The following is a 22240-nucleotide window of genomic DNA, read 5'->3' on the forward strand; positions in this document are numbered from 1 at the left end:
CAGAGGCTACACGGTACAACAGCATTTAATGGTCAGAAACAGTTGTACAGTATTCTAGTCATCCACAGAAGCTGTTAGAGGACAGGATCCAGTCCTCCCCACACCAGGCAAAGCAGTTATGGACATGAGCTGGCATGTGGCTGGGCCCACGTCCTCATCCCCTGGGCCTGAGGACAGACTCCCATCTGACAGTCCCAGCTACCACTCTATTCATGAGGGGAGGGGTCTGTACCCCACATGCAAGAACCCTTGCCCTTTGTCAAGTGGAATGGGGCTGAGTTAGGACGAAGGGGAAGCCCCATGGAAGCTTCTCAGAGCTTGGGCAAGGGTTACCCCTGCTCTCAGCTCTCAGCGTGCTCACTTCCCCAGCTTCTTCATCCTCTCATCGATGCTGGCAAAATTCCCCGCGACTGTGGCCGAGTTCTCACGCACAGTTGTCTGTACCTACAAAGGGGAGAGAAGAGTCCTGTTCTTGTTTGGGTCAGGTGCCCACTGGGGATGAAGAGCACCCAGAAGAAATTCTCTTTAAAGGAAAAACTGCTTGTCTAGCAAGCATAAACCAGGCACTTGCCTATATAGGCCAGCACTCTGGAGGCGGAGGCAGGAGGATCTCTGAGTTCAAGGCCAACCTGATCTACAGAGTGAGTTGCAGGTCACAGTGAAAGAAAGAAGTGGAGCCACAGCTTTGGGTCTCTGGTTTTGAGAGGGGTGGGTTGGTGGAGGGAATGTCTGTGGCAGCCGTTTCCAAACTGCCTACCCTCAGAGTACTATGGCTTGAGGTCAGGGTCGGCATGAGCAGGAGCTCTGTTCAGCCTGCCTCCAGAACTGCTCACTTACTTGATAAAAGGATAACCAACAAGTAGACTGATGAAGTTTCCACTGGTTCAGAATTTTAGAAAGCTAGAGGAAGACTATACCACATACATTTTTATGTTTTCTCTTGAGTCCTGGAACTAGCTCTGTAGACCAGCCTGGCCCCTCTGCCTCCTGAGTGCTAGATTAAAGGTGTGCACCACTAAACCTTTCCCCATTTATTTCATCTATTGCTTTTGAGACTGGGTCTCATGTCACTGTGACTGGCCTGGAACTCAAGAAATCTGCCTGCCTCTGCCTTGGAAGAACTGGGATTAAAGGCGTGCACCACCACACTTGGCCTGGTTTTGTTTGTTTTGGTGGTGGTCTGTGATGCTGATCTCCCTACAGCAGAAAGAACAGTTCATTCAATAGAAACTGAGCACCAGCTAAGTACTGAGCACTGCTATAGGAAATAATAAAAACAGGCCGGGCGGCTAGAAAGAACTCAGCAGGTAAAGAGCACTGGCTGTTCTGAGAGGACCTAGGTTTGGTTCCCAGCACTCACATGGTGGTTCATGATCATTTGTAATTTCAATTCTAGGGAATCTGACAGCCTTTTCTGACCTCCAAAATAAGCACCGTACAGACTGATGCACCTATGTGCATGAAGGAAAACACTCATACATATAAAATCAAATCCTCTCAAGAAGCAGGGCTGGGGATGATTAGTGACTAATTTGCTTATTGTGTAAACATCAGGACCACAGTTCAGATCCCCAGCACTTGTGTGAGAATGGGGGTTAAAAGCACTGGTTGCTCTTCCAGAGGACCTGGGTTCAATTCCCAGAACCCACATGGCAGTTCACAGTTGTCTATAATAAACCCTTTTGGCCTCCTTGGGCACTAGGCACACACATGGTGCACAGACATGCAAACAGGAAAAACACCTATACACATAGAAATAAATAGAAGTGGACATAATGGTCTCTATAAGTGTGCACATACACACACACACACTCAAATATTTTAATAAGAGAGGAGAGTGACAGAAGACACTCAACATCAGCCTTTGGCACAGGTGATTACACTCCCAACACACATGGGTATACATATATGTACATAAAACACTGGAAACCTGGGCAGGAGAGATGGGCCAGCGGTTAAGAGTACTACTGACCTGCTCTTCCATGTTAACTTCCCAGCACCCACAGAGCAGCTCACAACTGTAACTCCAAGATCTGACACCCTCACAAAGACATACATGCAGACAAAACAGCAATGCACATTAAATAAAAAAATGGGGCAGTGATGACACACGCCTATAATCCCAGCAGTCAGGAGGCAGAGGCAGGCAGATCTCTTCTGAGTTTGAGGCCAGTCTGATCTACAGAGTGAGTTCCAGGAAAGCCAGGGCTACACAGAGCCCTGTCTCAAAAAACTAAAAAAACAAAAACCTACTAGAAACCAAAAGATAAAGAAGGTAAAACTAAAAGCAAGATGTGCTCAGGACTAATTCCAGCACCTGGGAGTCTAAAGCACCAAGGTTTGTTTAGCTGTGAGTTTGAGGCCAGCTAGGGGACACAGCAAGACCTGTCTCAAAGAGTCAAGCATGGCCGCATACTCCTGTAATCCCAGTACCTGGGAGGAAGGAGGAGGATTGCCACAAATTTGGGACCAGCCTGGTCTACAAAACAAGTTTCAAGTCAGCCAAAATGAGACTTGAGACTCTTGTTTGACATCCCTACCTCCTGCCAAAACCAAGTCCAAGGTTAGGGAGAAAGAGGTTAACTAAATTGGGTACAAAGGTCCTAAGGCTACGAAAACAGAAGAGACATTCAATGGCCTAAGACAAAACCCTCTGAGGTGGGGCTGGAGAACTGCTGAGTTCTGCGATGGAAAAAAGTGGCAATAAACAAAACAAAGGGATCGACACACCTGGGTCAGGAGAGTGGCATTGTCCTTAAGGGAGGCGGCAATCATCTGTTGGGTAGTATCCAAGTGTGTCAGGAGCTGGCCAAACTGCATAGCTGCAAAAAAAAAAAAAAAAAAAAAACGTGAAGAGGGGCACAGTTGAGAGCAGAGCCCAGGGTGAGAGAGGGACACAAAAGGGCCCAAGCTTAGGGACCAGCCTCACACCTTGCTCGTGTAGCTGCTTGATGGTGACTAGTCTCTGAACCAGCTCAGGGAGGGCAGAGGCAGTGGGGCTCCAGCGCTGTATGGTTTCATAAAGCTGGTGCACCTGGAAGAAGATGACAGGGCCCAGAAAGGATGGCTGAGGGTGTGGAGAAGGCAACTACTGATAAGACCTGAGATTCTAAGTCTCTGCATTCTGATGTCAGCACTCAGAGGGGGACCCTGAGGGAGCACAAGGGGTATAAAGATGGGAGGGGCTTCCTGACCTTGCTCTGTGTGTCTGCATCCTCCACAGAGGCTTTGTGCTTGGCAATTTCATTCACCTTTCCCAGGACACTCTGAAAAAAGGGTGTTAAGGGTGAGAGGGCACCCAGGGTTTCCAAAGTCCCAGGCTACTTAGAACCCAAGTGCTGCTCCACTTAGTACCTGCAGCCGAGCCTCTACTTGGTCCAAAACTGCAAGGTCCAGGGCGCTCACCTTGGCCTGCAACAGTTCTACAGTTTCCTAGAGGATGGGGCAAGGGTTTGGACAAGTGTCACCAGGAAAGAAGCAGACTAGAAAAAGGTCTTTCATATTTCACTGGAGCTAATGAATATACCACTGAGACCCAGAAGTACTTGTTGTAAGTCATCCATTCCCATAGCCCTCTGTAATCTAAACAACACGGGTCCTTCCACACTCACCATAAGGCAGGCTCCCTGCAGACCTGCAGAAAGGGGATTCTGATGGGAAATGAGGAGAAAAATCAGCAGTCTTCATACCTACACAGGGCTGACTACCTTCTTCTATCGTTCCTGGTTTCAGCTGGCACCCACTAGCTTACCCCTCCCAGATTGTGGAAATCACTGGACCTGAAGGCTCAGGGTGCTGACTAAAGTACGGGAGAGCCCCTGACCTGAGCATCCTGATCACAGCGGACAGTGGCCTCCAGCTCTGTCAGACGCTTCTCAAGTTCTGCAACCTATGGAAAGGAGGAGGTGAGGTTTGCCACCCCCATCCCCGCTTTCCCGTTCCAAGGAACCCCTTTCCTGAACACATCCCTAGCCACAATCTTAAGTTTACATTTGAATTACATGGATCACTTGAGAGGTAGAGGCAGGAGAATCCAGGGTTCAGAGCCAGCCTAAACTACACATTGAGTTCGAGCTAGCCTAGGCTACAGGAGACCCTGCCTCAAAACCAGGTATGCAAGGGAGACAAAGAGAGCAAGACTTCAAGGGAATCAACAGCTTTCCCAGCACTCTGTCCCCAGGCCTGGTCCTCTAAAGGGACACTCACTTTGGCAGCTTGTGAGAACTTGTCCTGCTCAGGCCGAGAGTGCAGTTCATAAGTGACAAGGCCACTCTCTGGGGGGATCCCACCTGTGGTCCTTCCTCCTGAAGTCCCTTTGCTGTTCTTTGTGGCTTCCAGCTGCAGCAGTAAGCGCCTGGGTCACGAGAATAATAAGAGCATGACTACTTAGATCTCCTTGCCTCACAAGGCTACTACAGAGCAGCAAGGCTGCCTCCTGACTTGGTGCTGCTTTCGGTATCTGGCTGAAGTCCTCCACAGCTCCACTCAGCAACGGTTTCCACAAGGAGGGCACTCACTTAGCCAGGGCTCCATCCGGGTCAGTGAGGTTGATGGCAGCATCAGGTCCCAACAGCTTCTCGAGGTGAGAAGCAACCAGCTGCTGCTTCAGGGATGCCAGCTGTTTAGCCAGCACCACAGGGGTCAGTTTCTCCTCAGTGGCTGACTCCTTCACTGTCGTCTAGGAAAGGAGAAGAGGTGGGTAGTGAGGCTGGCAGGAATGAAGCAAGACAAAATAGCAACACCCTCAAGGGAAACTATGGCAGGTAATTTTATTTATTTTATGGATGTGGGTGCTGTACCGTATCTATGTCTGTGTACCACATGCGTGCAGTGACCATGGGGGCTACAAGGGGCATCAGATTCGGGGCTGGAGTTACAGATGGTTGTAAGAACCTAGCAGGTGCTGAGTCCTCCAGAGGAGCGACCAGTGCTTTAGCCACTAGGTCATCTCTTCTGCCCCCAGAAGACTGAATTTAACAGCATTAGACTTGCAACCCCCAACTCTGCAAAGCTCACACCCTTTACCCACAGCTTAGGGATCTCTCTCTTCCTGCTGGGAGCTGCTCCTCTACTACAAAAGCTGTGGCCGGCGAGCTGGGGAGCAGAGACTGCAGTTACCTTGATTTTCTCCACTTCAGTTGTCAGCTCCTGGACTTCATGCAGTAGCCGCTGGTACTTCTGCTGCGGTGTCTCCTTCACGCCCAGGCCCTCGCCAAGCTACAGAGAAGCAAAGAAGATGCTACATCTCCCTTCAGAGAGCGCCTTGAGAATTTATCCAAATCTTAGACCTAAGTCGTAAGGTAACCCTTCAACTCCTGAATCATTGGTGCCCTACTATGGAAGAAAGGGAAGTAGCCAGAGGCTGGGAGACTCCAGGCCAGCAGCAGGGTAAAAAACACTCAACTGCATCCTGTTGGGCTCCTCAACAGATCACCTCACAAGACCATCTCCCTCAAGCTCGGTAGCTGAAAGCACTGGTTGCTCTCACAAAGGGCCTGAGTTCAGTTCCCAGTACCCACAAGGTGGCTCACAACCATCTGTCACACTGTTTCTGGGAGATCTGATATTCCCTCTTCTGACATCAGGCACACACATGCTGCACACACATACATGCAGGCAAACATTCCTCAGTCCCTGGCTACAGGCCTGCTGTGGGCTTGCTGCCCCATGTCCACCAACACACACGACAAACCATCTCATAGTCTCCAGATTCGTATCCTGTCCTCTTGGTTTTCCCAATGCGATCTGAGAAATCTGCCAAGAAAAGAAGGCTAGACTGAGTGGCCTGGCCTGGGCCCAGTGCAGTCACACACCCAGGCGATGAGGGTCTTAGCAGAGCACAGCCACTGAGTGCTGAGGGCAGGAAACCCCTTAGGTTTGCTCTCTATGATTCCCTCCCAACCTGAGCCCAGTCTCACCGAGGCCCTTTGTCCCCACTCTCTTGTCCTTGAACTTGTCATAGGCAGCATTGGGATTGACAATGATGTGCTCCACGCTCGTGCTGGTTAGCTCCTCCTGAGGGAACAGGGGCTTCAGGTCAGGGGAGCCCCATTCCCACCCTAGCTTTTTAGTATCCCACAAAACTCCCAAACTACTAAGACACTGGGCCCCGTTTCCAAGGGAAAACAAGGGTGGTTCCATTCCAGGCTGCCCATACAGGCTCAGTTTAGGAAAGAGAAGCTTCCTGCTGAAGCTGGAGCCTCCGGAGTATAAACATGAACACCCTGGTTCAGCTAGAGAGGCAGCATAAGCTCCCCCACCCACTGTATACACACCTCCCTCCCTCAGCCCTTCCCAGTTATCTGGCACACACCATGCACTCAGGGCAAGAAACCACCCTGACCTCTCTCAACGCCACCCCCCCCCTTCCAAAAAGTAAGCCTCCTTTCCTGGCTGAGCAAGTCCACAGAGAGCTGACTCCCCATCCTAATTTGAAGGGAGGAAGGAAGGCCGCCAGCAAGGTCAATACTGAGAGTAAAACAGCAGGCTTTAATCTTGCTGAAGTAAGGCACTAATTCTTAGATATGAAAGGAGGTTGGCAGAGGGTGTGCGTAGAAGCCTGGTTTCTGGCTACTGTGGGGTCAGATAGTTCAGAGAGGCAGCAGCAAGGGCTCCGCGGGTTGTTTAAGGGACACCTTATAAGTAACAAGCATAAGCGGCTGCTTTTCTGGAGCACTCCGGGTAAGGGCCACAAGGAACACAGGTGCCACATGCAATGGAGAGTACAGCCCACATCAAGGGTCAGTGCGGCATCTGCTCTCTCCCTGAGTCCTCAAGTAGGGGCCGTGGCTGAGATGGGAATCATGGTAGCCTAGAGCTGAGGCTGAGGCCCCTCCTTGTACAGCAACTTGCTTTCCAGTAATTCCATCAAGACAGCACTCAGGAAGGGGGAGCCTAGGAGTCCTGTTCCGTTAGGGAGAACACCCCCTATTCCACAGGAGGAAGGCAAGGCCAGTCCTCACTTCTGAATCTAGGCAAATGAATCTCAACTCTAGCTGCACATTAGAGTTACTTATAAAAGCTTTCCTTAAAAAAAAGGGGTGGGGGAGAGGCAGGCCCATCTCTTAGGTGCTGATTTAAATGAATTGCTACCAGGCAATCCTATCTGCATTCAAGACAGAACCTCTGCCTGTGTGTAGGTATGTGGGAGCAGGGAGGAGGAGAAGCAGGACCCGAGAGAAAGCAACAGCTAGAAGGAGACTCCATCCTTCACCTCTACTGAGTCACAGATGGGATAGGAGTGGGTGGCAGCTTTAAAAACCGAGGACAGGGAAAGGCTGTAAGGAAGCAGTAGCTCCCTTCTCTACCTTTTCTTCAGGCACCTGCTAGGCAGAGGGGAAGGCAGGAGTCTCACAGCAAGAAAAACAAAAGGGCTCAGTGGCCCCCACGCAGGCCCTAGAGGAGACTGTGAACCCAGCCAGGCTCTTTTCCTCTGCAGTCCTCAGCTGCCGAGTGGCTATGTGGCTTCTGGTCTCTAAGATGAGGATGCCGGCCGGAGGAAGGCCAGCACATCATCTGAGCACACTCCTGGAAGCATGCTGCTTCTCTCCAGAAAAGCCAACAAGGTAGAACTTTCCCTTTAGACCAGCATAGTGGCACATGCTTGTAATCCCAGCACCTGGGGGATAACCAACTCCAGCTAGACTAGAGAATGGTATAGCAAGACCCTGTCTCAAAAAATAAAAATAGGGGGCTGGAGAGATGGCTCAGAGGTTAAGAGCATTGCCTGCTCTTCCAAAGGTCCTGAGTTCAATTCCCAGCAACCACATGGTGGCTCACAACCATCTGTAATGGGATCTGGTGCCTTCTTCTGGCCTGCAGTCATACACACAGATAGAATATTGTATACATAATAAATAAATATTTAAAAAAAATAAAAAATAAAAATAACGCCAGCACTCAGGAGGCACGAGCAAGAGGATTTCTATGAGTTCCAGGACACTCAGAGTTACAGTGAGACCCCGTCTCAGGATTAATGAATTAATAAATTATATATATACACATATATATGTATATGTATTAATATAAATAAAGTAAAAATACAAGATGGGCCTGGTGGCTTACACGGTAATCCCAGTACTTGGGAGCCTCAGGCCAGCTAGGGTCACAAAAGGAGACTCTGCTCAAAAAATCCGAAGACTGGACAAAAAAAAACGTTTAAAGGAAGATGGCCAGATGTGGTGGGACATGTGTTTAAGCCCAGCAGGCAGAGGCAACGGATCTCTTTGAGTTCCAGGTCAGGCTGGTCTACAGAGTGAGACTGCATCTAAATTTAAAAAATAAAAAATAAAAAAAAGAGGACTGAAAGGCTGGATGTAACTAAGCGGTAGAGTATCTAGCTATGCTGCATAAGCCCCTGAGTTTGACCTCTGGTACCACATACACATAAAAGAAAAAAGAGAAGAAAGAAAAACACAGGGGAGGCATAGCCTGGAGAATAAGGACAGTTGAATCTTGGCCCGCACCGTTGCAAATGGACGCTCTCCCATTTCTGTTCTTAAGTAAGGAAAGATGGGAGCAGCAAAGGATCAGTACTGAGGAAAGTCTCAGCGGTTCTGGGCGCTGTTCTCCTGGAGAAGAAGCAAGGCCTAGGCCAGGAGATGTGCTGCATCTTCTCAGCATCTGTCTGAGCAGCAGCAGCCCAGCAGGGCCAGGCTGACGGCACATGCTGGTCTTCAGATGGCACCCAGTCCACCAGCATCTCAAAGATCTGCCTCGCCACCACAGTGACTTGTGCCACTGGAATGGGTGCTGGGTGTGGGACAGACTAGAGTCCAAAGACTCAGAGGAGACAAAAGGACAGAGAACAAACACCCACCACAGCACACCCCATTAGAAAGCGGACGAAGGTAGGGCTTCTTACCAGCTCCTGTGGTTTCCCCAGAGGTGAGAAAATCAAGAGTTAAAAAGGAAAGGGCGTGGGGGGAGGGGGATGAGGGAGGGAAAAAAAAGACAAAATTGTTATTAGCAATTGTCACATGCACTACATGACCGTCTTTCCAACACTGCACCACAGGGCCCCAGGGGAGCCTAGCAAAATTTGGGGGCCAAGAATTTTAGCTGAGGTCAGAATATGCCCCAAGAGAAAGAAGACCATGAGACCCTGCCCTCTCTGGTGGTGAAGATGGCATGAGGCTCTGCCGGTCAGCAGCGGTCATGTGGGAGTGCGAGGGCACAGTAGTTAGAGCCACAGCTGGTGCACAACAGGGTCAGGAGAGAAGGCTCAGGTGGAAGGGAAGCTGTAAAAATGGCAGCCCGAAGCAGTGTGCAGATTCTGAGGGCCTGTCACTGACTGAGGGCCCCCAATTCCCAAGGGGGAATCCCCCTTACTAGTTCATAGGGTTGAAACATGCTTCTTCTCGCTGAATGATTGGTAACTCGCCCTGCCATAGCTCTGAACGATGCAGGGTGATTCTGCCAGTATTCGACAGCACAGGAGCCCAGAGGACCCCAAGATCCACAGCTACCAACCCTAATCACAAGACTCCCAGAGCTGGACTAGGGGAAGGATGAGCGTACTGCAGTCCAAGTCACAGATGGGGGTTCCTCACTGCTAGGAGGGAAACTTCCACAGTGTGCTCTGCCTTTTGGCTCTGGGGATGGGTGAGTGGGCAAGGGGAGGGCTGGCCGCCATTTTATGTACAGAAAACTCCTGTGAGGGCGGACGTGTGCTTCCCTAACAGTTCTCCAGATGCACTGGATAACAACCAGCCATGGCCCCTCTGTTACTTCAGCCTCGCTTTTAGCCCACATTTTGAAGTGACTCCAGGCCTAAGATGTCACTGTTCACAAGTGGGCATGAGCACCCACAGGTGACACCTGCAAGCAGACGAGAGAAGCAAGTATTACACCTGTTTCTGACTTGGTCTCACCAAGCTCAAAGCAGCATGGGAGAAACTCAAGAGGAGGGAGGGAGACAGTGGGCCATGAAGTTCAAACCAAGAGGGAAGGGCAGATGGTGATGGACAAAAACCAACCAACCAAACAAACAAAACAGGATGAGGAGTGGTGTGCACACCATATATCAAGTCTGTGCTAAGTAGGGAAGGGGCTATAATATGGAGTAGTAACAGTTACCATAGAAACTCAATGTAGCACAGAAAATGGGAAAACTCCAAGTGCTCTGACCCTGGGTACCAGCTGACATGGTACGTGACTCCCTCTCATGAATGGATGTTTAGCTAAGTGGCTGTGCCTCAGACAGCAAGACCTGAGGTTCTTCAGGATCTATGCCAATACTTCAGCCAGGGGGACTTCAGAACCATGGTGACAAAGAACATGGAGAGAGCTGCAGAATAAAACTGTCCAGGATGGGCCAACACAAATGCTGACCGTCCATCCATTTCTAAAAGAGGAACACAGAAACAGAAAGGCTCATAAAACAAAAATAACCTAAATTATTATCCTAAAATTGCATAGGTCACCTTCCACCCTGCTTTTCTCCAAGGCTTAACACAGGAGAACATTAAAATGGATGCTTTCTCTTTCAGTCACCGAGAAACTGAGAAGTGGGGTGGGGCTTGGCTTTCCCTTTTGCTCTCCACCTTTGTCTATAAAGGCTGAAGACAAGATCATAAAACCCTCTTCTTGCAACCCCTTCCAAGTCTACACCCCCATGTCTAAAGGCCTCTGTGTTTCTCTCCCTCCTTCAGTTTTATTCTTCAGGCCTCACAAGGCAAAGAGACAATGATTCACAATGATTCGTGCATCGTAGTTGCATTTCTACTTTGATTAATGATCTTTAAGCCTAAGGCCAGGCCCGAATAGGGACTCATTGGAATTTGAAACAGTTAGCTACAATGATCGGAAAGTGGCAGAGCACTGCATGCAAGAGGGCAGATGAACACAACATGCAGAGAGAAGCGTTGAGTGGCCTTACTTGTGCAAACTAGTGTCCAGGCGGGGTGGTGAGGAGGGAGGAAGGGGGAAGCATTAGGAAAAACTCGGGTAAGTTCAAGTGCGCCAACAGTCAATGAACACAATCAAGCATATTCTAGGATACTCTAAACCTCAGGCAGGCAGGGACCCCCCACCAAACTGGACTCAGGAAACCTTCCTTTTACACAGCACAGGGAAAGCTGGGTCCTCCTCTATTGAGGCTGTCTTAATATTTTCTGCTTAAGTCATGAGCAGAAAGCTTTACTGACCCAAGGCCAGCTGTAGGCCCAGGGGAGGGCATTTGGGAAGTAGCTTTGCAAACACTGTTTTAACCAACCCAGGAGTGGCTGAGATGCAGATTTTCTATACTGGGAAGGGAAGGGAAGGGCTGCTAGCTTCTACTGTTTTCCAGCCCATTCCTATTGTAAAATAGTTTACTTCCTGCTAAAATTGTTTTAAAGGAATAGAAGAAAAATTGGGATCACCTAGAAAAAAACAAATAAACCAATTCTACTTCTTTCCTGCCCCACCCTTCCCACTGTGGGAATCGTCACATTTCCATGTTCAAGTAAAACTAGTAATCAAGGTCTGAAGAATATTATTTCCTGTCACAGTTTTTTTTTAATGGCAGTAGAGAAATAGAAATCAGAGGAAGGTTAAAGACACTGAACGGACGGACATTCTACTTGATATTTCTTTAAATTAACACCTGGAAGCTGGGCACAGTGGCAAACACCTTTAATCTCAGCCCTTGGGAAGCAGAGAAAAGGACAGGCAGATCTCTGAATTCTAGGCCAGCCTGGTCTACATATGGAATTCTAGGCCCGAGAGGGTGAGATAATAAGACCCTGTCTCCAAAATAGAACTGAGTGGCGGGCAGTGGTGGGAGACATTCTTGCTACATAGCCTTACATGTTCTTTTTTTTTTTAATCTGGAGATTCCGGCAGAGAGCCCAGGAGATGAGGAGTGAACAGGCTCCCAGCCAGCACCGAGGCCACACAGCCACAGCTCTAGGTAGGGAGGCACACAATTGCACCGTTCAAGTTGCACATTTACGTCAGCGTTATGAGCAGCAGCAGAGCCATTATGCAGCTCACTTCCCGAAAGCTGCCTTCCGAAGGCCCACGGGGACACGGAGGGGCCAGAGACATTAGCTGACATCAGGAGAAAACTCAGCTCTCCACATACACGCCTCTCTGAGCCAGGGTGATGAGAGCAGCTTCCAATCACCAGTGTTTACCACTGGCTTCCAGGCCCTTCCACAGCCGCTTCCTGGGTAATATGCTGCAGGAAACAAACTCGCTGGTGTCCTCCTCCCACAGCCATTAGCCGCCACAGCCATAGGCTGCTCAGGCTCAGCGAGGAAAAGGGGCCAATCAGAGCTTTATACTTAGGCTCCATCATGTCTGTATTAAGAGTTATCCCTGTACCTCCAAGAAGAAAATGAAGATGAATTTGTTTGTTTGGAAACAGGGTGGCATTGTCCATGTGCATCACGGTTACGTGAAAAGGGAGACAGAGTTCTATCCACTGCCTCCAAGGCCTGATTATTTAATAGGCAGGTCTTGCGCCGTCTTCAGTTCCGGAATTCCTCATCGTACCCTTTACTACTCTATGAGCACAGGGTTAACTAAGACACTCTTGGAGGGACAGCTTTACATTCAAGTACTGGCTATGACATCATCTGCATTATCTCCAAATACTTAAGCTGGGGGCAGGAGGGAGAGGGAGACTGACATGCCAGCAAATACAGAAGCCACAAGGGACACACTGTTGAGAGAAGGGACAGGGAAGCTATGCCCCACACTGTAGGAAACATTCCCACAGGGGAGAACAGAATGAGGAATAAGTGAGTACGCCAAGCCATATCATTATAAGCCAGCAACCAACATTCCCCAGAACTACCCAGCCCCACAGACACGGCCACAGGACTAATGGACACACATACTGGGCCTGCTGAGAATGTCCCCAGGACTTTTTGGCCACACCTTCACTGAGGTCTCATAGCATCAATGTGAGCCCAGCTCAGCTTTCTTTGGAGATAACGAAGCAGATCTATACAAGCCGTTGCTGGGCTTTGTCCCCACAGCACTATGCTAACTCACTTTAGGCTTTTTCTTATGCTGCCTACGCCTTCCTAACTCTCCTCTTTACTTCCTGTATGCATCCTAATTGTCACATTAGTCAAGGGCTCCATAGGGGCAGGGACGCCTCTTCCTCTGCACTGGGAAAAAAAATCCAAACAGAATGAGCATATCTGTTAAATGACAGAAAATAATTCCATTCCTGATTAATACAATGAGCTCATCAAACAAATCTAATATATTATCACGGTCTCTTCTCCGCTGATTATAAGGTTTATGTTTTTCCTCAAAATTACTTTGCTCTAACCAGGCCTCTTATTTTTCTGGAGTCTCCAAGACATTTGTTACACCTTGCCTAATGGCTCCTAATGGTTCAAATTCCAGTTCTTGGTAAATACTAATGGGAATGCACTGGGTAAGATATATAATAAAACAAAAAGGCCTACTGCAACCTTAAGCCCATTTATTAATGTTCAAGCTTTTATAACTCAAAGTATGGATTAGAACCCAGGGGCCTATTTAATCACTAACCGAGACTATAACTGTTTTGGGGTATTTCAATTGTATTTAGAAAACCTAAGACTTGGGTTTTACTAGCAGGTCTTGTTAGTTGTAGTCCTACTGGCTCGACCCTCCTTTCTGCCATTGTTCATTGATGGCGGGCAGCTCAGCAAGGCCTTTGAAAGCCCTGAGACCACCCAAGCTGGGGTTGGCATACCCACTTATTGCTGTGGCTTGTCAGGGATGGGAAAGAACTATCTGGGGGAGAGAGGTAAGAGGCCAGAGGGATCCTGAGGCAGCACATAGTCTTACCGCATCAAACTCTGCTTGATCATCCTCAGGTAGGTCGCTGGTTTCATAAACATCTGGCTCGTTCCTGGCCTGCAGGTAGAAGGAGTGACCACCCGATCTCACTACCCCAGCATTCCCCTATTGTCCCCATGCCCTTTGAACAAGCTACTGCAAAACCCAGACTGTGATTCAAGGATTCTGTCGGCTTTCCACTCCCGGTGCCAAGAGTATGTCAGTCCCCACATCTCAATAACCCCAGGTACAAACTGGGACCTGGGGTAAGCGACCAACGTGAAAAGAGAGATGTTACCCTGGACATGGCTGAGAGGCCAGTCCTTGGTAACGACTTTGTCCTAAGCAGATGACAGTTCCTCGAGTTAGGCCCTGCATCCACTCCACTGCAACAAGGGCTGAGAGTGACTCAGGGCCTTAGTTCTCAAGGTCTTGTGCGCCAGTCTCCCCACCCTGAGAACGCAGGGTAGCACAAACCAAGTGCACATGCCGGCTTGTGCATGAGGAGTAGGCACAGGTGCTCCCAAGGGACAGAGCTCCCTACTGGCACAAGGTTTCTGCGATAGTAACCTCTTCCCTGGCAAGATGAAGGCCATCATCAAGTGGCCTACTGAGTATGGCTGGAGTAAGGATGCGGGGGTGGGCAATCGGGAAATTTGGGGCAACAAGGGCAGTGTTGACTTGGATGATACAAACACTCGGGCACAAGTGGAAAGCGCCCGGAGGCGATTTCTGGGCGGAGAAACCGGCTACTGCCAGAAAGGGGGCCAGACGCGGAGTCCAACGGCCCGGCCCAGTCGGGTCGGCAGTCCAGAAGGTGCTGCAGCCGTCGAAGGGCGAGAGGCGATAACCCTTGGGGCGGAGAAGGGGCTGCCAGCGGGAGGGGTCGCGGGCTGATTTCTCTTGGGGGTCCTTGGGAGATCGGGGGCGCAGTCTGGGGAGCCGGGCCCGGCCCTGTACTCACAATGCCGGGGAGGTCGGCGTATTTAGGGTCCGCCATGGCGGCGGCGAGGCGGGGCTGGGGGACCGAGGCCTCGGTGGAGCCGGGGCCGGTGACCGGGTGGGGGCGAGGCTGGGTCCGGGTCCCCGGCTCAGGCGACGGTAAAGGGAGCGGCAGAGGAGCAGGAAGTCTCGCGACAGGAGTAGCCCGGCAGCAGGGTACAGCAAAAGTCGCGAGGACAGCCGGCTACCACACCCCTGGAGAAGCTGGGATTGGTGAGAGCGACAGAGAATGAGGTAATGGCGAGGAGACGCCGAGTGGCATTGTGGGATATGTAGTCCCGGTCCTCTGGGGCTTGGTCTGGGAACGACAATAACACACCTTAGGGAGCTATTTCATACAATTTATTTTCTCTTATTTTTAATATTCTATTAAAGGTATCGCATAATTCCTATTTTCAAACACATAGTAACAGACTAGACGAAACCACAAAGCTCGTCACATTGTGAATAACGGTAAGGAATGAAAAGTGAACCGGTCTTTTCAGATTAGGGCTGACGGACAAAATAGAGGGCCCCTACACAAATTTTAATTTCAGGAGCTAGAGAGATATCTCAGTGGTTAAGAGCACTGGCTGCTTTTGCAGGACCCGGGTTCGATTCCCAGCACCCACATGATAACTCACAACCATTTATAACTCCAGTTCCAAGTGATCCAATGCCCTCCCTCTTCTGACATCTGAGCACACCAGCCACACACATGGTACACAGACATACATGAAGGCAAAACATCCATATACATAAAATATATAGTAATAATATATACTATATATTTTTAAAAATGAATTTCAGGTAAATAGCTAGCAATTTTTAATATAAAAGCATGCATCTTATTCTATTTGTGATATGCATATAAGAATCTGAAATTCAAATTTATCTGGGTCTACTATTTATGGATTTTTGTTTTGTTTTCAAAATGGCTCCGAGACTGACTGAACACTCCATGGTGGTCATCGCTTCATTAATAGTCCCCGTAAACAGGAGGAAGTTCACACAGGGTCTTGAACTGTAGCCCAGGGTGGCCTGGAGCTCCCTTTTCAATGCTGAGTATTGAACTCAGGACCTTGCACACAGTAACTTTGTGCCCAGGCTAAGAACAAACCTTTCTGGAGAACAGACATAAGGAAACTCTTTTCCTTTGCCAAATAAATACATGACAATAGGACCCCTAATTTAATTTATTGAATTTATTTGTGTGTGTGTGTTTGTGTGCACGTGCACGGTGTGCAGGTGTCTTTGCATGAGTTTGGAGGTCAGAGAACAACTGTTGTTTGTCTGTTTTCTTTTTCCACCTTGGGGGTCCTGGGGAATCAAACTCAGGTCATGGGTTGCTGGTGAGCCATCTCACTGAGCCGTTATTAAAACAGGTGAGAAGATCAGGCGTAGTGGAGCACATCTTTAATCTTGGCCCTCGGGAGGCAGAGACAGGCAGATCTCTAAATTCAAAGCCAGCCTGGTCTACAGAGCGAGTTCCAGGAGAATCAGAGCTATGTAGAGAAACCCTGTCTCAAAATGACAGAAGAGGAGGAGGAGAAAAACAAGTACAAAGCCACCGACGTGCTATCGCTATCACTATGTAGTAAAGACATAAAAAGACAAACGCAGGATAGAAGAGGTTCTCAAGCCAGACATGGTGGCACCCACATATACTCCCAGCAGTGGGCGGCTGTGGGAGGTTGAGGCACCAAGAGTGCAAGACAGTCTGAACTACACACTAAGCTTTAGGCTAGCCTGAGCTACATAGAGAACAATCTGAACTACCACATACCAAGCTTTAGGCTAGCCTGGGCTACATAGAGGAACCCCTCCCACCCCATCTCAACAATTAAAGGAAAAGTTCTTTGAAGAATGACTGGTGCAGCTGTATAAGAACTTATCATGTGTGTGTGTGTGTGTGTTCGCAGAGCATGTACCCACTGAACTTTCATCTCTGACCAGTGACCCTCCTAAGGACTGGCATTTTGAAGCCATTTCACTGAGGAAGCCACTTTTTTGCTTCTAGAGGCAGGATGTCGGTGTATTTCCTGAGCTTGCGAGATGCTACAGTCCTCAGAAATAGTGCCAGACAGCTGCCTGTAGAGCTCCTGAGTTAGATACTCATTGTCATTCTCATTCCTGGCTTGTGTCCAAGCCTTGGCCTCTGTCGCCAGGACCCCAAACTCTCGTGTGCAGCTTCCGATTCCTTTCCTTCAGTCACCTTAAGAGTCGAGGTGGATGAGTGGCAGAGGCCTGGCTCAGTGGGTTCCTGGAGGAGGGCTTGTTTGTCTAGGTCACTGTCATCTCACCCTTGTCCCATAGTGCCTAACTGACCTAGACCCTGGTCAATTTCTGAGCCAGCGGAGGCCTCCACCCCCTCCTACCTTCTCCCATCACCCTGCTCCTCCTCTTGGCTAAAACCTCAAGTCCTGCAGCCTCGTTCTCTGTTGGCTAGCAGAGGCTGTGACATTGAGCAAAATCAATTTGGTCAGCTCTGGATGTTTCTGCTCAGGGGCTGCAGTGGGAGCCTGGCCCAAGGAGAGGAAGGACAAGAACTTCCTGGGTTTTCTTTTCTTTTCTTCTGACCAGGAAACTGGGAGAAGGAAAGAATGCCTTGAGAAAGGAGCTGGGGTGTTGGGACCCTATCCAAAGGGAACGAGGACAGTAAATGCACACAGATATCTAAGCCTGTCTGAAACCCAAATATAGCTGTTTGTCCTGGAATATCCTCACACAGTACCTCTGGCCTTTGTCCTTATCATCACCCTTTCCTCAGGCTTTTAGGCTCCCTTTCTCTTGCAAAAGCTACCCCTGCCTGTCTGTACCCTAGCCCCAACCACAGTGGCATCATTGAGGACTCCATCTGCCTGTGAATGCTGATGACCCAGAAGCTAGTTTGGCTTCACTCTGTTTGGGGACCTGACTATCACCAGAGGGTAGTACTTTCTGTGAAAAAAGGAGGGGAGTAAGTTAGACCTTCCAGCCACTTCTCCAAGGCATGGGACCTGGACTCCACTACCATAGGCACACATCCAGGAAGGCCAACTGGGTCATGAGTACCTCTGGGCAACAGAAAGAAACTTGGGGGGGGGGGGAGTTGTAGCAGAATGACAAGTGTGATTTAAATATGAAAAGAGGGTTGTAAAGCATTTGGGGTATGCTCTGGAATAAAGGAATGGAAGGCCTATTGGTGCTCTTCCCCAGGCAGGCCACAGGCCCACCTTAGTCCCTTTAACGATTCCAGTAGGTGGAGTCAGAGAAGGAACAAACGGGTCTCCTGTAGCGGAGTGAGTTGTGAGGGGAAGGGGTGAGTACGTGGTTATCCGCAAGTCTGCAAGTCTTAAGGATCGAAGAGCCAGGTGAGCCAAACTCCACCTTTGGGTGGTCGCTGTCCAGTGTGGTTCACCCCCTGCGAAGGAAACCCCGCCCTCGCTGCTCCTGCGCGCCCCGCCCAGGCCCGCAGCGCGGCTGCAGCGCGAGGGGCGGAGAGGCACAGCGCGGAGAGAGGACCAGACGCCCAGGTCGCCGCATCCAGTGCCGCAGGAGACCGAAAGCGCGCCTTCGCCCGGGTGTCCCAGCTGCTTCCTTGGCCCCAGCGACAGATCACCTGTCCTCCGCCTTGACCCCAGCTCAGCGCTCCCTTCTTTCGGAGCACACACTACCCCGTGCAGCCGAAGACTTGCGACCACCATGGCGGAGACCAACAACGAATGCAGCATCAAGGTGCTTTGCCGATTTCGGCCCCTGAACCAGGCAGAGATTCTGCGGGGGGACAAGTTCATCCCCATTTTTCAAGGGGACGACAGCGTCATTATTGGGGTGAGTGCTGCATCCAAGGGAAATCAGGGGAGGGGCGGGATGCAAACATCTTTTCACCTTAAGACTTAGCCCCTACGCCTGTCATTCTGCAGCGGCTCCGGGTTACTCACCCTCCATCCGCCGCAGCCCCTCCTCTCCCCTGCATCAGGATGGCTGGGTGTGGCCTGCCTAGGCCTGCAGCCAAGTCTCTGCAGAGTGGGAGGGGGCTCCTTCATCGTCATCGGGAGCCCCAACTTGTCTTTGCCACTCTCCTGAAGTGTTACCACCCCTTAGAGCCAGTTCCCTGCTTTGGGGATGCCCCCTCCCCGGAGAAAGCGCGTTTTCTCTTTGTTATTGGCTTGCATCTCTGCCCCAACCTTCACGAAGGGAGGGGAAGATTAGTAGATGGGCTAGATCAGAAATGGGAAGTCTAGGGTCCCTATGGAGGAATGAATGGGAATAGGTTCTAGGACCGGCTAGTCCTTCATCATCCCCGAAGTAGTTGCTGCCTGGACTTGGGCGGGGGGAGGGAGTACAGGTCTGATGAAGGGTTTCTGGGAAAGAAATACATCGATGGATGCCACACCCAATTGAGGAGGTAGCCTCCAGAACCGTAAGGACGCATCTGCCTTTCTATCCCAAGTATAGTATCAAGAGAATTTCAGACTCCCTGAACCCTCCCAAGTCAAAATGCCCAAGCTCCAAGTTCGTTCATACTTGCTTATCCATCTAATCTTGAAAATCTCATGGAGTGTAGTGGTTGACCACCACATCATCATGGAAGCCCTTCCCGGTGGAGATCTTCAGGAACGTTAACGTGTACCATGTCCTTGGTAGTCTGTTTACTGCTGAATTCACAAAACTACAGTCTGGAGTCGTGTGCATGTTTCCATTTTACAGATTAGGAGATTGAGGCCCAAGGAAGTTGAATGACTTTCTCAAGGTCATGCTGAGAATCCATAGATCTGTTCAATCTAAAGAACTGGACTCAGGTCTGAGACTCCAAAAGGCACATGATTTTCCTTTGTGTCCCCCTTACCCCCCCCCCCCCCCCCATTTCTGTTCCAGACAGTTATTTGTGATGGCCTAAAGGGACTTCGGGCTGTGAAGGGTTGAGTTCTGCAGGGTTTGGGGGGTACTAAGCCAAGAAACCATTGCCAGGTTTGGAAGGGAGGGGCATCTATGAGGGCAATCTTCAAGGTCAGGGTGATTCTCCCGTGTCTTCGTCCACGGTGCTTGGCATAAAGCAAGGAGAAAGGCGACACCTGGACCTTCGAGTTGAGGAGCAGAACCTTTTGTAAACATGTCCCTAAGAAAGCCCCAGACTCCTACCCTAGCCTGTCATATTCTCACACAGTGAACTCAGCTCAACGCTTCTGCCCCACGGAGAGCACCCCTGTTTGCCTTAGGGACCTAGGCTTTGCTGTTTGGTCAGCGTGGTCAGGTTAAAAGAAATCCCTGGTCAGCCCTGGGGACCCCTCTTTCTCTGAGTATCCTGACTTTAAGTGAGGGGTTTTGCACTTTGAGGTCCTTTTAAGCTGTAAAGACTGAAAAACAGGAGGGGTGGTCATGGGGAGCAAAGGCACTAAGGGTACCTACTTTAAAGCTAACTTCATTAGCCTTATCCATTATACGAAGATGGGCTCCCTAGGCTCTGTAGGCCATCCTGGTGTGTGAGATGGGTCCTGCCTGTGATGTTGGGAGGAAGGGTGAGGAAATCATCTGACCATTTAGTCCAGCTAAACAGAAGAGACACCAGGGGTGGGGGTGGGGGGTAAAAAGAAGTCCATGTCCCCCTGGTTTGCAGATTCTATCTCAGCTCCATAGTTGGTCTCCTCTTACCTGTCCGGTTCATACTGGTAGGACTATACCTTTGTCTCCTGAATTGTTCCTTACCCAAGCCCTCCTGTCAATCTCTTACTCAAGATGTAAGTCTTCCAGGGGACCATTTTGTCTCAGGCAGCATCCTCCGAGCTGCTTGCCCTCTGGGCCACCATTCTTCACTCTGCTGAAGGATGGCCTTCGGAGGGAGATGCTTGTGAGGAGGGTCTTGACGGTTCCCGTACGGCAATGACAACTTCTGCCTCTTGTTTTCTCTTCTGGCTCCCTTTGGGAGCCAGTGTGGGGGGCTCTGCCTGATGACCAGTGGAGAAGCCACTTCAGAACGTCTGGGAAGGTGAGGGAAAGCAGGCTGGGTGGAGTGGGAAAGGATCACCCACTAGAGCCAGCAACCTGGCTCCCTCTCCTCCTGTGGTGGCTCTCCTGTCTCTGCTGAGCACTCAACTTGCTCTGGCCTGCAGAGGCCCTCCTGCGCCTGGGCTGCCTGGGCTGGCAGAGGGTAGAGCAGCAACGGTTCTGTAGGTCTTGTTTTTGCCCCTCTCTCTGACTTCTCTCAGGTTCCTAGGGGGTGGGATTTGACAAAGTCAGCGGCCTGAGTCATAGTAAAAGGCTGCCTGGGGCACGGCCTACGTACGTGTGGTGTTCCGTCTTGTTTTGCTCTTTTTACGCTCGAATCCAGTCTGACTTTTCTCACTGAGCTCATTTAGGTGTCTCTCCGGCTTTTCTTCTTTGTTCCAGCCTGGGCCACTGCATCTGTGCCAGATGTGGGGGAGGGGTGACGGCAAGGAATCAATCAATTTCAAGCATAATCTCTCTCTCTCTTTCTCCTTTTCAACTGTCCAACTCAGGCCTCCCAAAAGTTAGGCAAATTGTCTTCTGTTTTGTTTTTGTTTGTTTGTTTGTTTGTCTTGAGACAGGGTTTCTCTGTGTAGCCCTGGCTGTTCTGGAACTCACTCTATAGACCAGGCTGGCCTCAGACTCAGAGATCTGCCTGCCTCTGCCTCCCGAGTGCTGGGATTAAAGGTGTGTGCCACTACCACTTGGCTTGTATTTTGTTGTTGGTGTTATATGACTTTATTTATTTTGTGAGTATGATGTGGGTGGTGGCATGCATATGCCACAACACACATGTGAGGGGCAGAGGGCAACTTTCAGGAGTCTCCCCTCCCCCCCATGGAGATCCTGGGGGTTGAACTACACCAGGCTTGGCAGCACCGTCACCCTCTGGACCATCTCCCTGGCCCAGTTCTGTTTTGTTTTGTTTTTGAGACAGGCCTTCCTATGTATCTCAGGATAGTTGGGAATGCCAGGTATTCCAGTCTAGACCCAGTCTCTGTATCCTGTCTCGGCCTCCTGAACGCTGGGATTGCAGCCATGTGCCACCATCGTGACTCTGAGGGTCCTGTGATCTCTGAAGGGAAAGCAAGGATCTCTTTAGCTTTGAGGGGAGAGCCACGAAGGAAAATGGAGAGCTGAGGCAATGTTCGCTGTGGCTAGTGTCTCTCAAGCATTGCCATGGTAACAATACCCAGGGGTGTCACCACAGAATAGGGCCTGGTGCTTGAAGTTTGGGTCCGATGAAAGGCTTTCTTGACAACTGAGCAGGTCTTTGAGCCCCTAATCTTAGCTCCCCATTAGCATCAAGCAGCACATGTTATAGAAAACATTGTTAGGTGCTGAGGCCTCTCCTGTGCCAGCCGATGAAGGGAAGCTCAGAGTGGGTTCAAAGACAGCACAGAGCCCTGGCTGTGGGCTTTCCAGGGAGAGCCTTCCAGGGAAGGCAAGGAGGAGTGTGGAGTTTACAAGGCTGGGAAAGAGCAGCTCAGAGGAGCAGAGACTTCTGCAGGAGTGCTTCTAATGG

The 22240-nt window shown here is 50.1% G+C and overlaps 2 protein-coding genes across 5 annotated transcripts in view; one reads left to right on the forward strand and one right to left on the reverse strand.

Moving 5' to 3' along the window:
- Positions 1–7: 7 nt before the first annotated feature.
- Dctn2 (dynactin subunit 2) lies at positions 8–14978 on the reverse strand. The gene is made up of 14 exons (XM_050163946.1): positions 14732–14978; positions 13777–13845; positions 5919–6015; positions 5693–5754; positions 5119–5217; positions 4518–4678; positions 4207–4354; positions 3824–3889; positions 3612–3650; positions 3355–3432; positions 3195–3266; positions 2932–3034; positions 2731–2822; positions 8–444 (listed from the first exon to the last, which is right to left on the reverse strand). Exons 1-14 carry the CDS (start codon positions 14765–14767, stop codon positions 358–360), a joined length of 1209 nt encoding a protein of 402 aa, XP_050019903.1. The 5' UTR covers positions 14768–14978; the 3' UTR covers positions 8–357.
- Positions 14979–18135: 3157 nt separating this feature from the next.
- The window catches only part of Kif5a (kinesin family member 5A), a 46319-nt gene continuing 42214 nt past the window's right edge, over positions 18136–22240 (forward strand). For 3 of the 4 annotated variants that reach the window (XM_050163950.1, XM_050163951.1, XM_050163953.1), the window contains exon 1: positions 18286–18561. In XM_050163950.1, the coding sequence (XP_050019907.1) occupies positions 18433–18561 (129 nt within the window). In that variant the 5' untranslated portion in view covers positions 18286–18432. Of the gene's footprint in view, positions 18562–22240 lie in introns of all 4 variants that reach the window. The other variant, XM_050163952.1, reaches the window with a different exon arrangement.

Source organism: Alexandromys fortis, unplaced genomic scaffold, assembly GCF_014885135.2.
Source record: "Alexandromys fortis isolate MF-2015 unplaced genomic scaffold, M_Fortis_MF-2015_v1.1 scaffold_125, whole genome shotgun sequence".
Lineage (NCBI taxonomy): Eukaryota > Metazoa > Chordata > Mammalia > Rodentia > Cricetidae > Alexandromys > Alexandromys fortis.

What these genes read in the sequence shown, in the direction of transcription:
- Dctn2 (XM_050163946.1), bottom strand. Translation starts at nt 14,767, where the DNA reads ATGGCGGACCCTAAATACGCCGACCTCCCCGGCATT. An exon ending in ATCAAGCAGAGTTTGATGCG is followed by an intron (nt 6,016 to 13,776) that starts GTAAGACTATGT and finishes CTGTTCCCTCAG; the next exon opens with GAGGAGCTAACCAGCACGAG. An exon ending in AAGTAGAGGCTCGGCTGCAG is followed by an intron (nt 3,267 to 3,354) that starts GTACTAAGTGGA and finishes CCCTTTTTTCAG; the next exon opens with AGTGTCCTGGGAAAGGTGAA.